This window comes from Poecilia reticulata, chromosome 16, assembly GCF_904066995.2.
Source record: "Poecilia reticulata chromosome 16, P_reticulata-male-v2, whole genome shotgun sequence".
Lineage (NCBI taxonomy): Eukaryota > Metazoa > Chordata > Actinopteri > Cyprinodontiformes > Poeciliidae > Poecilia > Poecilia reticulata.
In genome coordinates, this window is record NC_088845.1 from 16,695,927 (window position 1) to 16,712,081 (window position 16,155).

At 39.7% G+C, this 16,155-nt stretch overlaps 1 protein-coding gene across 4 annotated transcripts in view; it reads right to left on the reverse strand.

The window, feature by feature from the left end:
- adam22 (ADAM metallopeptidase domain 22) overlaps positions 1 to 16,155 on the reverse strand; it is a 62,709-nt gene that overhangs the window by 33,867 nt on the left and 12,687 nt on the right. For all 4 annotated transcript variants that reach the window (XM_017309539.2, XM_017309540.2, XM_008431664.3 and 1 more), the window contains exons 4-5: positions 5,858 to 5,924; positions 1,999 to 2,081 (exon numbers count right to left, since the gene is read on the reverse strand). In XM_017309539.2, coding sequence (XP_017165028.1) covers positions 1,999 to 2,081; positions 5,858 to 5,924 — 150 coding nt within the window. The remainder of the gene's footprint in view (positions 1 to 1,998; positions 2,082 to 5,857; positions 5,925 to 16,155) is intronic.

Consider the following 16,155-nt stretch of genomic DNA (forward strand, 5'->3'; position numbering starts at 1 on the left):
AATCAGCAGGTAGGAAAAATACCTCAGACATTCGCAATAATTAGCTGAAATGACATGTTTGCTCTGAATGTTTTGGCTTATTTAGCCTGACTTTGTGACGAAGAGGGACACGATGAGTAGAAACAAGCTTTGATAGATGTGGAGTGGGAATCGTAATGTTTCAGGAGACGACTGAAGGCGATAATTAGTGTGAACTCTCGACAATGTGAAAATGAGTGTGTTAAATACTCACTGTTGGGCTATCAAAGAATTCATTAAAATGTTATTTTCTTCATCTCAAGCCTTTCATTTGGAACTAAAGCAAGATTTACAAAGAACTAATCACTGTTATTCAGAATAACGCCACACGCCTTGCAAAAACCATTTGTTCACGTTTAATGTTTTCACACTTTTTTTCAACCAAAAATTTCAGTAAATTTTATTGGGATGGAGCAACACAAAGAGGCATCTGATTTATAACTGGAAGAAAATAAAGAAAGCACTTTTATTTACAAATAAAAATCAGAAGTTGTGTAGAAAATATGTACTGCCACTGATGCTGCAAGTCTTTGGGGTTTGTCTGCACCTGCTTTGAACATTTAGACACAGAAGTTTTTGCCCCATATTCTTAGGAAAACAGCTCAAGCTCAGTCTGATTTTATGGAGACTGTCTGTGATCCCATCGATTTTTGATTGGATTAAAGTTTGAACAGCACAAATAAGTATTGCACAACTAAATACTGAAGGCTGGATCCTTCTAGCACATGAATATGCTTTGAGGTAAAACATTTGATATGTTTAGGTTCATTGTCCTGCTGGAAGGTGAACATAAAGCTGCTCCGTATTTAGATCCATCTTTCCATCTGTTCTGACCAACTTTCTTGTCCTCGCACAAGAAAAGCGTCCTGCATCATGATGCTGCCACCACCGTGTTTTCCCATGGGGATGATGTATTCAGAGTGATGTGCAGTGTAGGTTTTCTGCAACAAAGCATTTTGCGTGCAGATCAAAACAATCTATTTTGATCAGAACCAATTCTTCCACATTTTCTATGCATGGCTTTCTTTCCCTGCAGTGGTTTTCTTCTCGTGTCTCTTCTACTGAGGCCAGATCTGAGGAGTTCAAAAATATTAGATGTTTTTCTGCGTTCTCCCAACCGAGCTGTGGATTTGTGCAAATCCTTCAGACTTACTGTGAACCTCTTCATTGTTTCCCCTATCAGCACTCTCTTTGTTTGTTCTTTCGGTTTAGGTGAATGTCCAGGCCTTGACAGCTTTTTTGATGTCAAGATGAACTGAACAGTTTTATGTAAGTGGTTCTAAGCTTGAGATACGTTTTTCTAACCTAACTTTGTTTTAAACTTCTCTAAAACTTTGTTAAATAATGCTCTCCAACAACCTCCAGCTGGATTTCTACGGAGGTTAAATCACACTCTGCTGATTAATACAATTACTTCTGAATGGAGGTGATCGAATTTGATTTTATTTTGGGGTATCAGAGTAAAGGGGGATCACTACAATTGCATGTCAAGCTTTTTTGATTTTCATTTCTCACAAAATTTACAAAACCTTCCACTTTGCAATTTGATACTACTTTTTGTTGGTCATTTACACACACTGCTAATAAGTTTGTGGTTATAACCTGACAAAGTGTTGATTTACAAATAAACGGTTTGTGTACCAACCATGTACAAGCAGAAGACTCTGACTTAGAGTACAACATGTACTCCTCCCAAAAGGCCTCGCTTTTCACTCTTCTCTTGAACAGAGCACCGCTTTCAAGCAGGAATGCTAAAAATACCAACATTAGGAAGAAGAAAGAGCAGTGGAGGGAAAAGAGGAGAGGAAGAAGTAGCCGTCTGTGCGAATGATAACCCTTTTAACACAAAATGCAGACAGGCAGTAACGGCTGGAGAAAACTAATTACATTGACCCGATGAGGCAGGAAGACCTGAACCTGAACACACAGAGGGAGCAACATTAGCAGGGAAAAAGTTACGTCCACGGCGTTTATACTCACTGCAGTCCGTGGCAGGTGGAGAGCGCCGCGAAGGAGCGAGGCGCGTCTCTGACCCTCCCCTGGTAGTAGCAGTGCTCTCCTCCCTGCGTGCAAAACACAGTCGGGTTACGTTCGAAGGCATGGCGCCGACTCAAACCTTCCAGACATCTTGTTACCGCCTTCCAACAAGAGCGATCAATCACACTGATTTTCAAAACACGTGAGCGTAAACGTGACGCTGTGTTGATCTGTGCCTCAACACTTTCACATGATCCCATCTGTGGAATAACACGCTATCTGTCAGCTTCTCCAAACTATGAGCCTCCATGCCAGGTCCTCTGTAATGTGTTTTCCATCTCCACCAGAAATTTCTCCATCCTCCTGTGTGTGAGTGTGCATGTTGTTGAGCATAAACATACACTTATTGTCTGCAGATGAGTTTGATGTCTAAGTGCTCTTCTGCCCTTCTCCTGCTCCATTTCTTGCTGCCTACCAGCCATTAGACAGGAAGCTTTTATCAGAGGATCAATTACTGCTCTAAAGTCTAACCCTGTGGACACCAGCAGACGTTCTTCCTCATCCAGACCTCTTACTGTCCCTCAGTTGTGTCTCATATGGCTTTGTGAAAGAAATATGCATGTAAGCATTTGCATGCAAAAAAAAGCGTCAGTGAAGACTTGGATTTATTATCACTCTACAAGTTCATCAGTACTTTGCAGATCAGACCTTTGTGCAGGCAGACTGCTAAGTTTACTTGTGTTGTTTTTGAATAACATTTAAATTAGTTTGATGTTCTGAAACGCTGGAATGTGACAAACATGCAAACACTGTTTTTACAACACTGCTCGTGCTTCTACCCATAGAGGCTGTAGAGTTGGTGTCAACAGTTTCCACCTTCATTGGTTCCCTGTAAATAAAATGCTGCTTACATAATAGTTGGAGTTTAAAGTTTTGACGAGAAGACGAGCTCTGTTCTGTCTAAACACCTGGAGAGTCACAGGAATACACAGTCAGATTAGATATGTCCTAGTAAAAATAGGTGTATTATGTTTTTTTATTTTAGTTTATGGCATCACGGCTCCACAGAGGACTGCACAATAAAATAATTGAGACATGAAGGATTTCAAAGAAGCAACAAGCATCTTGTTAGAAAACCATAAAGTATATGTGCTTTTAAACAGGCCTTGGGAATAAATGTGTTAATAAAGAAGTCTTCATGAGGATAATTGAGTATGAATTAAAGACTCTGGAGCTCGTCTACATAAATTTGGTTCAGTAAACCAAAAAACTTCAAGTTATTTCATTGTCTTTCTTGTTCCCCTTCAATCAGTGGCAATTACACTTACAATGTAAAACAAGCAGGGAATAAATTCTCATTTATAACACGAGTGAAACTTGCAAAAATAAAGCAATACTTTATAGCAACAAGATGGAAAGACATCCATACAGACAGAAATTTTGAGTCAATATATAAGATGGAAGGGAATCTGAAAGTCATTCAGATGAACCTAAAACTGCAGATGAAGAGGAAGGAGGTTGTTGAAGGCACAGAAAATGTGCGCAAAATCATAAAAACAGAGCAGGCTATTTATAAGTGATGCTGTGCTCCACTATCCCAGAGTCTCTCCTCTTCCTGTCGTACCGAACCTTCTGCTCCACTTCTCATCAGAAGAGGAGAAACCAAATGGGGAACGTTCACCATGTGCACATTTACCATGTCGCTAAGCTGCTCAGACCTGGGATCTCCTTGTTCCACCACAAATAAGTAATCAAATAAAATGCACAGCTAAGCATTTAAGGCTGGACACAGGATGTGGGTAATAAAACACAACACATAATAAAACAAAATCACCTCCAGCAGCTCTTTTAAATGCTTCCCATACAAACTTCACTTACATTAAGCATCATGTAGAGCTTTAAAAACAGCAGCAAGTCATTTTAACATGTGATTAGGCTTAATTTACAATAAATACTCTTCAATAATAATGACAAGAGTAATTAATAATTAGTTTATCAGTGTGAAATCATGTTTCCAGTAACTTGTACATCCATTAATTCTCTGAAATGATTAATATGTTGTAGTAATACCTGTTTTGTTTACGCAGAGAAAATGCATCTTGAAGGACAACCATTCTATATGATATAATGAATATGATATAATATTAATATTAAAGAAAGAAAACTGTAACCAGAAAAGGAAAGTTTTTATCATTTCCATCCTTCCTGTAGCAAAACAGATTAAAAATCCTTCTAAAGGTTTGTGAGAAAACGTTGTGTGCCGTGATGAACGCCGTGATCCGCCCTGAGCTAACTGCATTAAATACAACTTCTGGAGTCCTGATAGCACATTTAACAGGATGGCACTCTGTCTCATATCGGATGCCGTACCGGAGCAGAACAAATCCTGGCCCGGATCTATCAAAGCAGCGGCTGATGGACACGTTGACCTTTACACGCCACACACAAACACAGGAGGCTTGTCTCGAGTTAACCTCCTTGAAAGCAGACATTTAAAACGGAAAGAGGTGTTGCTTTTTGTTCAGCCAGAAAGAAAACTCTTTCTCCTCTGGACATTCATCAGCAACGTGAATTAATTCACCGCTTTATATCGACTATTATAATTACCGGTGGCCATATTTTACTAGATCTGTTGACTTAATTTGGATCATTCTCTCTAAAACATCTGATATTACCACTAATCTGCTGCTTAGCCGAGGAAATCCTGAGCATTATGAATCCTCACCCACTTACAGAGCGGTGTCACATAACATCTGAGTGGGCGTCCTGTAACTGAGCAGTGTAGATTTCACTGGATTATCGCAGCAATCTTAATCTGGTTTCAGAGTAGCTGAAGGTTTAAGCTACAGCCGACGATCTCTAGAAATTCACAGTTCATCCATGACACTGTAAAGACACTCGTAAAAATTGCCTTTTTCTTCAGACTCTGTGTGAAGTTTTCTACTTTAGCTTTGTTGTGACAGAACAGATGTTTCCTGGTTTTTCTTTTTCAAGGAGAGCGTGTTTTCTGAAAGCGTTCTGCTCGTTTATTTGCTTCAACGTACAGAGAGTTACTGGGTTTATTGATCCGACAAATAAGTAACATGAGAGGCTGGCAGATATTTTTTGAAAATGCAATATGCAAATAGTCTCCATGGATCCCTTGCCAGATGTTTGGTGCAACAAGTTTGACTTTAAGTTTACATTTCATTTCATTTGGATTTTCTCTGATTTAACAGGGTCAATATCAGGCATATATTCTCAACTAATACTTGGATAAATGTCCTCTAGCGAGCTGGAGGAAAACTTCATGCTTTCTTTAGCCATCCCATTAGCAAAATACAAGCTTCTGAAATGTTTTTAGGTAGTTTAATGACCCATTTGTTTAAAAGCCCCTAGCCGACCTCTCCATAGGAAACTTTAAGCATTTTGGAGAGCTGGATATCCCTATTTTTTGTGGCCAAAGATCCAGTCACAGCAATGCAAAAGTCCTTGTTGACAACAACAAAAAGCAACTGTTGTTTCTGCACCTTCCTGAGGGACATTCATTGAAAATATGAGTGGGGGTGTATGTAAATATTTGATATCCAATAATATGTGTCCAACATCTTAATTTTAAACTTCATTGTAATTGTTTGGTGTGTTTTCAAGGGTTCAAATGCATCTCTGAGTGTCTACAATAACTGATGGTGAGTGTATGCAAACGCCTGAGGATCACTGATAAACAAAGTGAGCATTTTGATCATTGGCTTTGAAATTATATTAGAAAGAATGGGGAATTATCAAAACAAAAGTAAAACGTCAAGGGAAGTTTTGAGCTGATAGCTGTGGTTCACATCCCAGCTGCACATTAATGTAGTGAGAATGATTTTTATTATCTTACATTGGTGACGACGATCTTCCCATTCTCTGATAAATGCCTCTCCTGATATCCCGAAGACAGGAGATCGCTGTGAAGAGAAAAGGGGAGAAAGAAAAAAGTAAAGTTTTGCTCTGTGGCTTAGGCATGCTCAAGTTTTACAGTACAACTATAAGTGTGCCTAATTATGACCCGCAACAAGTGACAACTCTATTTCCAGCTAACAAAACCTACATAAAAATAATTATAAAGGTCTAGGCTCTAAGAAAAACGTTATGTAAGAATGCGTGTGAGTCGCTATCAGAGGAAAGGAGGGACAAACCAAGGTCAATAAGTGGGAGAGGAAGCCGAAAAGGCAGAATGAGAGAGAGGCAGGAAATAAACTGAGAGGGAAAAGGAGAGAGAGAGAGAAAGAGAGAGAAAGAGGGAGAGAGAGAGAGAGAGAGAGTGTGGCATAAATAAGTAGAAATTGGACTGCGTGTGCGCTTTCTTAGCAGAGCTGGACCAAAGCATCCCAGTGGAGATCCACCCCGCAGGTCCAAACCGAGACAGAGATGAATGAGCTTCACTGCTCACACACACACACCCACGCGCACTCAGGAATGCAGCATAGTAATCAGGATTTCTCCTGTCTTCAGTACGTATCCCATTGTTTCTGAATTGCTTTGGTGATGTGAAGGCAGAGACGATGTCAAGGTTGCTGATATAAAACTGAGGAGCTTTCAAAATCCTTCTTAGTGGCCTGAAGAAACCCGCATTGTTAACAGCGATCTATGTGCCCTGCTAGCTATTTTGTAGTCTCACAACCAAGTGATGCTTGCAAACCCATAAAATGTGCAGCTGAGAAAAGGTCTGAATGTCACTCTCAAGCTGCTGGATGCACTCTGTGACATGGCTCTCCGCAGCCGAAAATAAACATTATCAGAAAGGTATTAATAGACAGTTGATCCACAAAACTGCATTTACAGCAGAAAAAAACTTCACTCAGGACCCCGGCCTTGTTTCTGCCGTCCTTTCAAGTCGTATATAAACAGATTAACTAAAGTGACAGGACAAGCTTCAAGCCTTTATCGCATCTTATTTAGGGTACAATATCCATCCATCCATCCATTTTCTTGACACCCTTGTCCCTCAGTGGGGTCGGGAGGGGTGCTGGTGCCCATCTCCAGCTAACGTTCCGGGGCGAGAGGCGGGGTTCACCCTGGACAGGTCGCCAGTCTGTCGCAGTAGAGTACAATATATGTATATATATTTTTAATGTTTTTGTTGATCTTTCATTGCTTTGGTGCCTGCAGGTCATTAATAATGCAGCAGTCAAACATCTATTTTTCTTGGATAATACATTCAGATCCAAAAGCAAATAGGATGAAACTTTTTTAGTGCTGAAATAAACAGATAGTCATTTTAAATCTCTGCAAAATATTGTTTTTAAAGTTTTTCAGCTCTGATTGGATGGAAATTCTCTTTCTTTCAGAGCTTATTTATCTGTTTTTTTGTTCAGTTGGGTTATGTTCCAAATAAATAGTATTCACTAATAGCTGATTTACTGAAGACAACCAGCAGATGTTGTGTCTTAACCTGCCAAGAGTGTTAATCATTCAGTTCAAACAAACAGTGTGTGCAAAGGCCAATATGGAACTTGAACATGTGAGGGTCAAGAATGACAACATCTTAGGCATCACTTATGTTTTTTATATAAATAAACTAATTTATATAAAGCAGAAAACATTTTTTTTCAAAAAGAGCTTTATTTACCCCAAAAAGCAAATTACATGTATAGATATCATCCAGATATCTATAAGAAGTGCATTTGGATAGTGATGCTGCGGGCCAGAAGGCTCTCCAGCACCAGTGAAAAAGGCCTCTGACCAAAGACCTTGAAATCGAGGTTGTGATCTTTGTTAATTTGAGAGATTTGATCCGTGAATAAACAAACTCTGCTTTTTAGTGCAGTTTTTCATATTTAATACTTCATACTTCTACACAAAGGAGGCCAATAAATGTGGATGGACGCTTTAATTATTTGAAAAAAAATGTTTTCAAAGTTACAGAGGAGACAAAATGTCATATCAGCATCAAAGCTCTAACACAAAAGCACTCGCCTACAAAAGATGAGCTTGCTCTCTGCACTAATGGGCAGTTTGCTGTTGCAATAAAAAATAAGTGGATGAAGAGAGGAGAAGTGGACGAATCATAAACAGAGGAGTAATCGCCAGAGGGGATTGCAGAGGTGAGATTTGAAAAAATAAACTCTGAATATGGAGTTCAGGTCTGATACGGGAATCTTAACATGCTCTGCTATTAGACTATTTTTAAAGATCAGACCGAAAATCAGACTAACATCCACAGCACAACTTAGAGACTTTACGTATATCAAGACGGCATAAAGTCCGTTCAGAGCAAACATATGCTTCTGTGATGAAGACGTCTGATGGGCACGACTCTTTGTTCTGCTCGGATGTGTGTTTAAGATTCGGAGCCTGTGATCTTCATCCAGACTCACGCTGAGCTCAGACACGGGGGGTTCAGGGACGCATCGCAGCGAGGCAGAGACACCAGAGGTTTGCTAACGGAGGGCGCCGATAACAGATTTCAGCTCTAATTGTTGTGGGATTTAAATAATTCACGTGACAGACGAACAAGCAAAGGAGAGCCTCCACACACACACACACACACACGCACACACACACGCACACACACATACATACACACACATCTCCCTCCCCTTCTTGTTAACATGAGTTCACGCGTGAAGAAAAACAAGAGCACATGCTGCTCTTTGGAGTTTTGCTCTCACATGAAAAAAAAAAATCAAAGATACCTGTTTACTGCTAACACAACTCTGTGCAGAAATCTTGAGTCATTTTCAGATTTCTTTATGTTTTGCTTCCAAGGTGAAACATTTTTTCACAATCTTTTATAAATTGGTCATTCCTCAGAATTTCTAAGGTATTTATTTTAACAGTGCAGATTTTGATAGCATATTTTACTCATTTATAAACCACCAGTATCTTTCAGAAAAATATTTCAGAGCTGCTCTTAAAAGTGTGCATAAGCCCCTGTCAAAATGCCAGGCCTTTGCAAATTAAACAAGGTGGAGTTCAGATGTTTTCATGAGATAGTTCTGACTTTTCAACATTTGCATCATTTAGCTGATAGAGGTTTCTACATTAGAAAAAACAAATCCTGTTTTCTTTTTAAGCCTAAACTGTGGAGTACGGTTGTCAGAAAGCAAAAATCTCCCAAACCCTGCAGGAGAATGTGTGTTACTATCAGAGTATCTTCTTGGAAGCAAAAAGTACAGAAGCAGAAGTGGAGGTATAAAACATTCTCGTGGTCGTAAACGCTGCTCTTATTTATTCGACCTGCATCATGTCTGAGTGGACCAGATATGCTGCTGAAACTAGTTTCTTCCTCACTTAGTGTTTGTTACGGTCTCCCTTTGGCTCACTTCTCTTTTAAATCATCTTTTTATCCTCCGCTGTAGCGGAAAGGACTTCTCGTTGCTCTGTTGCTGCAGCAGCATCTGTTGGAATCTCGGGGTCCAGCTGTCAGTCGGACCCCAAGGAGATTTCAGAGCCGGATCCTCAGATGTTCCACGCTCACCGTACAATATGTCAAATCTCACTGAGCAGTCAGAGAGGAGATTTTTCTTTTTTTTTATGCTTTGGTTTTAACAAGTCTATATACAAAAACACGCAAAAAATCAGCGATAAAGCTTCAACTTTAGGAAACGTCTTCCTTATTTCACCCTAAATGGCTTTTCTAAAAGGTAAAAACTGACTCAAGCAGTGACAGCACAGAGTCCATCTGGCTGTCAGTGCCTTCAAACGTCATTAAATCTTTTTGTTGTAAGCAGCTCTGGGCAAAGAAATCTACAGTGACAGCATAGCTTGATCTCCTGAAATGACTTTATCTCTCTCACACACACACACATTGTGTATTTTTATATCTTAACAGGGACTTTGCATTGACTTCCATTCATGTTTCATTAATTTCTGCCGCCTAAACCTAACTTAAACTCAATTAACACTTTAGTCATAAATCCAAACTCAAAACCAGCATTTCTTCTTATGGGACCATAAGGAAAAGTGAGATTTTTCTTTTAAATGGGCCTTACAGTGTATCAAATACAAGGCCACACACACACATTACATTTTTTGTTTTGCTCTACGATTCCTCTCACGGTCTCTGTCGCCAAGCGCCGCTTTGCCGCTGGGATGGAAAAACAGCACAAAAAGGCCACCCTGGCAGGATGTTCATGCTTGAGTAGAAGTGGACTGGCAGCAGAGTTGCTCAGCGGGCTTTTCGTTGCTTTCCCACACTCTTTTCAAAGACTCTGCTTAATAAACACACAATCACAAATCACACAAACGGCGGCAGCAAGAATTAGGAAAAAATAAGGGAATCTTGAACATGTGCATCCTCTGTAATGATTAAATCAGTCTCTTGACATGGATTTATCATTTAAGCTGACAATAAAATGGCAGTGCCACACAAAGGACTGTGCATGCGCTGTGTCAGGGGTCCCTAATGAGGACGGGTGGGTGCCAAATAAGAGGAGGTCAAAGGCAAAGGAGGACTGAGAATGAAGCACAAGGTTGACGCAGCAAGACCGGGGAAGCAAGAGAAATAAGAACGTGAAAGGGATTGAAGAGGAGGAGCAAAGAGGCCTTTCTTCAGAGAAAAAGCTGCAGCTGCTTTCACCTGCACCACCACCAGCCCCCCAACCCTTCTTCTGACAACCTCCCCCCCGCCCCCCTCTCGAGGCCTCATTAAGGGTCTCCAGGCTGTAATTCATTCACTCTCCAATCACTTATTGGTTGTGCAATTCCACCAGCAGACCAACGGGAATTCTGCTCTTGTTGCAGAGGGAATACTTTAGCTCACAAACAAGAAACAGGGAGGCAAAAATGACTAAAACTAAACACAAACATTCCATCGTCCTTCTGGGCAGCCATGACTTCAGTCCATATCGTGCTGCACACAAACAGATCGGAGTCCTGAATTAAGCAATGACAGCGATGTTGTGGGAAGGCAAAGATGGTTATTTAATCCATGCTAAATTAGGAAGGCTCATGGTAGCAATTCAAAAGGACTGTAGTTTGGGAGCAAGCCATCCTGCTTTGAGTACCCTTTACACACAACTTAATGTCCTCACAAGCTTCTGCATTCATGCATTTGTTGGAAACTTTGCTATCCTGCAGCTTCGTTCTTTGTGTGGTAAATTTTGTTAAATAGTTAACCTTTTGACAGTAAGCTACACTTTGAGGATTGTTTTATATTCAGCATGACAGGAGAATATCACAGAAACAATAGGCTTAGTATGTGTTCATGCTGAGAAAACAACCGTCTTCTTCTTGTTTCTGTGTTCAGCGAGCGGCAGATCCAGCATCCCTCTTTGTCTCGGCTAATCCTCCGCTCCGACTGAGACGGCTCGAAGGAGGAGAGGGGCAGCGAAAAGGGCAGAATAGGTAAAGAGAGAGGGGGATGAATTAGGAAATATAAGAAGAGGATGCAGACCTCTATCGTTGTCTCAGAATAAAAGTATCGGAGTATAATGTATCAGTTTGTTTTCTTTAAAAATAAGGAAATGTAAGTTTAAATGTAAAGCATACATCTATAAACACATTGTACTGCTTAAGAGTCTAATGTGAAGAAATGAAGCACGCTTGATCATTTACGTATATGACCTTTTTACATGCAGGTATATTCTGTTGTAGGTGTAAAATTTACAGTTGCTACTCTGTAAAGACAATGTAAGTTTTTATTATTAGTATTTTTAAACAATTTTTAGCTTTAGAGGACTTTATTTATTAGTAGCTTGACAAGAAGAAGAGCAGAATAAATTAGCCGTGGTTGGGAATCAAACCCGGTTCAGCTGCATCTAGCCGAGTAACTTGGTGCCTCCATGTAAGCTACCTTTGCTGTGACATCACCATCTCGTTTTTTAGTTTCCATACTCAATGATCGCATAAGCAAGTGTTTGGGTAATTATCCGAAAATAGGCTGGGCTGCCTTCAGTTGGAGCCACTTCAAGCATCCGGCATACCAAGGTGAGTGAAACTTAATGAATGTAGAAAGAGTGTCTGCATTGCATAACATGAGATTAAGCAACTGTATTATAAGGTTACTGCTTCAACATTTGAGTATCACTTTCATAATGGCTGTAGCATTTCGTATCGTTAAGATATGGTCAACATATAAAAAACTTACATTGACACCAAAATATCTAATTTCCACAAGATGATTTATTTTGTCATCTCATGTTAACAACACAATTATCCCACTAGTCTTATCATCTTCAGTAGGTGCTATTCCCAGCCAGCTTTGAGTTCAAACTTCTCATCCTAACCAGTCTCAATTTTTAACCTTAACGAACCTATCCAGACTATTCAAAAACAACCCATGTATTGAAAGACATTAAGATTTGCTGCATAGACGGAAAAACCTCTGAACGTCTTTCTCCAACAGGTCAAATCAAAGTTTTGAGAGAGTGATAGAAGTGTTTAAATCCCAGAAATAATGCTCTGTCTTCTTCCAGAGCAAGAGGTTTCATTTGCATGCAGCATCAGTTTTAGTCTAGAGGAAAGCTCCTCCCATACCTACGACTTACCAACCTTCTCCTCTATTCACATAGCAAACAATGTCAACATAAACTCTTGGAGCAGAGAATGAGTCTCTGAGCAAACGCAATCTAAAACGCATCGAGCATTACTTTTGCTTCACACACACAAGATTCCCAGTGTGACAGTTACAGTTATGAGTTCAAAGATTCAACTGTGTGAGTCTGATATGATGACACACGAATCATCAGGGAGAAAAGTTCAGCCTGGGGCAAGACGGAAAAAGACTAAAGTGTGGAGGAGAGACGGTGGTTCACGGGCGGCCACTTCAAGCACCTCAACGTCGCATTTTTCCTCATGCCTGCTGAACCTCGTTCACCCACACGTAAAGATTCAGGGGAGCATGAAGGACTTCCTCATGCTGCCCTCTTCCTCTGTTTTGTTCCCTCTATCACAGGCACCGTTTCTACATCATCGAGTTTACAGTAAATCACATCATAGGTCTGTGTAATAAAGGACAGACCTTGGAACACAGGAGGAAGTAAAGATGGGAGAGGAGGGGCACATCTGGGCTGATTTAATGTGAGGACAGATGTGGCTTTGATATAGGTTTTAAAATAGGACAAGTGAGGCTATAAAGACACATGCATGTGAAGATCTAAGGTTCACATGCGCACAATGGGCACCAGAAAGAGACGCAGCAAAATGTATGGCCAAAAACAGATTATCATGAAATCAGAAGTAAACTATTTTCATCACAGCCATAATGAATGTGTCAAAAAGGTGCCAAAGAAAACATGAAGGAATGAGAAGTGTTATGGTGATCCAGCAGCACAGAATAAACCATGTGTCCGTCGCCTTGTTTCTAACTTTCCGTTTCACCTGTTTCCAATCAGCTCCCCCGTCCTCAAGAGGAATGCACTTTGGTTTTCATGGTTATTTTTCAAATACTCTGTTTGCCTCATGTCACGTTGCCTGGCTATGTTTTGTATTTGGATTTCCTGCGCCTTAGCTGTTAAGGTTTTGCTTGGATCTTTTGATTCATCTGTGTTAAACCAGACGAATCTGGTTTAACAACAAGACATCAAAGTTTAAAATACATTTAACATCCCAGACAAGAGAGAGAGAGTAAAATTATCCCAGGGTTCACAAACAAGTGGGTTTTCTCCCCTTCTTTGTCACATTCTCTTAATTTTCTCCCATGTATTGATCCTCCCCATCCATCTGAGCCTCATGCCTTTAAACATATTCTTGTTATCTCTAATTAAGACACTTTAGGTGCCTCTTCTGCACCTGAGACCCAACAACCCACACAATGACTCTGCAGCTACAGCTCTTCAGGATTGCATTTTATTGATGACTTCTTCCTTCACGGTGAAGCACACACGCACACGTTTCTGGCAAAATAACAGCATGTGAATACACTCATCAAACCGCTGAACCATTGGATGTTTGCTAAAGCCTAAGAGGCAGCGGGAAGAACCATGTGGGTGTATCGGAGGGCTATCCGATAAAAAGCTCCTCCCTGAAGCACCGTGCAAACACACAAACACTCACAGAGCCGCACCGGGATGAATAACGCATTCAACATGGCCTGTAATTGACTCCCCATATTAGCATGAGGGATTGTCTGCATGCAGGAAAAGCTGACGTGACACAGGAGTAGAAATAATAATATTCTGATTCTCTTGTCTCCGTTGAACAACAACAGGGAGGAGTGCACTCCTCTTTATGCTGCACACAAGCATCGTCACATAATAAACCGTTAAGGCAGGTTGTTTCTCTGCTCACAAGAATGCGTATAAGGTAAATAGATCCGCCATCACCTCTGAATGTTTGTATTCAACCAGGTTCTACAGTTAAAGTATTTTTTAAGTAACATTTACAGTAAGGCCTCCATTACAGATGGCTAATAAATAGTTTATATTATCACTTAGTCTATAAACACTTCATAAATCATTAATAACTGTTAACTATGCATTATGTAAAGGTGAGAAGGAGACAATATGCTAAAAAAAATAGGTTTACAAATGCATATTGTAAAAACAAGTGAACAGATTTGGATCACTATTTGGCAAGAAACCAGTAGATTTTGTCTCCTTTTCACCCTTAATTAGCCTTTATTGCTTACGTTTTAAGTCTCCACCTGTATATTTTTGCTTATTTTAATTGTACGCAGTTCTTTAAATGTCCTGTGAGTAAATATATATTTGCCCATTTATCCATAACAACTGGAACTTTCAATATCTAGTTATTTTCTCATTTTAACGTACATTAAAAGAGCGCTCCTCAGATTAATTTTACTTCCTGCTACGGCTGGGGTGAAATTACCGTAATAACTCGATATTTGCTGGATATCGGCGCAACGTCTAACCTTTCAGAAACCGTTGTAATTTTTCAGATAGCACAAAGTGTGGCGGAATTACGATACTGCAAATTTGGCAGGACCGTCGCCATTACGTTCAGAACTTACAGGGTTAATGCATAATTCAGGGTTATAAATTATTTATAAAGAGATTTATTAATAATACATCTATGAAGCAATTATTAGCCATCTATAAGCGCAGACTTATTATAAAGTGGTACGTTTTTTTACTTCATAACTGGATGCTGCTTGCTGTAAAGTCAACGACACAACACAAGTGTTTGTCTTCTGTCGCTTCCTGCTCATCCAGGGAAAGTGACTCGACACAACCTTAAAGTCTTACTGAGATGCTGTGGCTTGACCTTAAACAGGCCAGTCATGTTCGAAAACAGGACAAAATTTCTTCACAGTGATGTAAAAGATTCAATCCCAGTTACCATGAAAACCAGTAAGCGGTAGCTGCAGCCGAGGTTGATACAACCAGTAATTGGGATTTGAGGGTAATTACATTTTCACAAGGAGCAGAGCTGGTTTTAGTAGCTTTTTTACCTTATTTAATGTAATAAATTGAAAACTGTTTTTTACTGGGTTATTTGTCTGAAAATTTAGCAATCTCAAACATTTATCTGTGGGAAAAAAAGATAAACTGTAAAGATTTCCTTTACAGTTTTGGAAAAATTGTAAAGGAAATGATAAATAAATCATATATTAACTGCAAATCCTGGTTCAACATTCACGTGATGTTCAGTCAGGATGAGTTGAATCTGAATGTTTTTCATTATTATATTGCTTTGGTAAAAAATGCTTTTAGACTTGCAGTGTTTTTATTTTTTAAATGTCCCCTGGCTTTTTATTTCTTAAAGAGTTTTTTTTATGTCAAAACTCATCTCATAAATGGACAATATTTGTCTGTTTCTTTTTCTTTTTTTAATCTTCACAGGCATAACACAGAAATCTGGATTATGTTAAGAGAAAATGTAAATTAAGACCAACATGTAAGGCAGAAATGAACTCCCAGGTGTTTTAGTACTTGTTTCAAACTAATGAATTAAATTTTTTGATGCAGGTTTTAAACACTAAAATGATACTGGTGTCTAATAACTGTGACAAGGAAAATTGTATTTTGTAAACTCCCTTCTGGCTGAGCAAGAGCTAAAAAGATGCCTGCAGTTATGATAGAGGTGAATCTGCTGCTGATTGTTCTGGTTAAATGTATTACTTCTGTATGTGACAGAGCAGAAATAAACACACACACACACACACACACACACACACACACACACACATACACACACACACACAATCTTCTTCAACGCTACGGCACCATTCATTATTCAGACAGAGCAGGTGGAGATGGGAGGGGTGGGGTTGAATGGAGAGTGGGTGTGGGG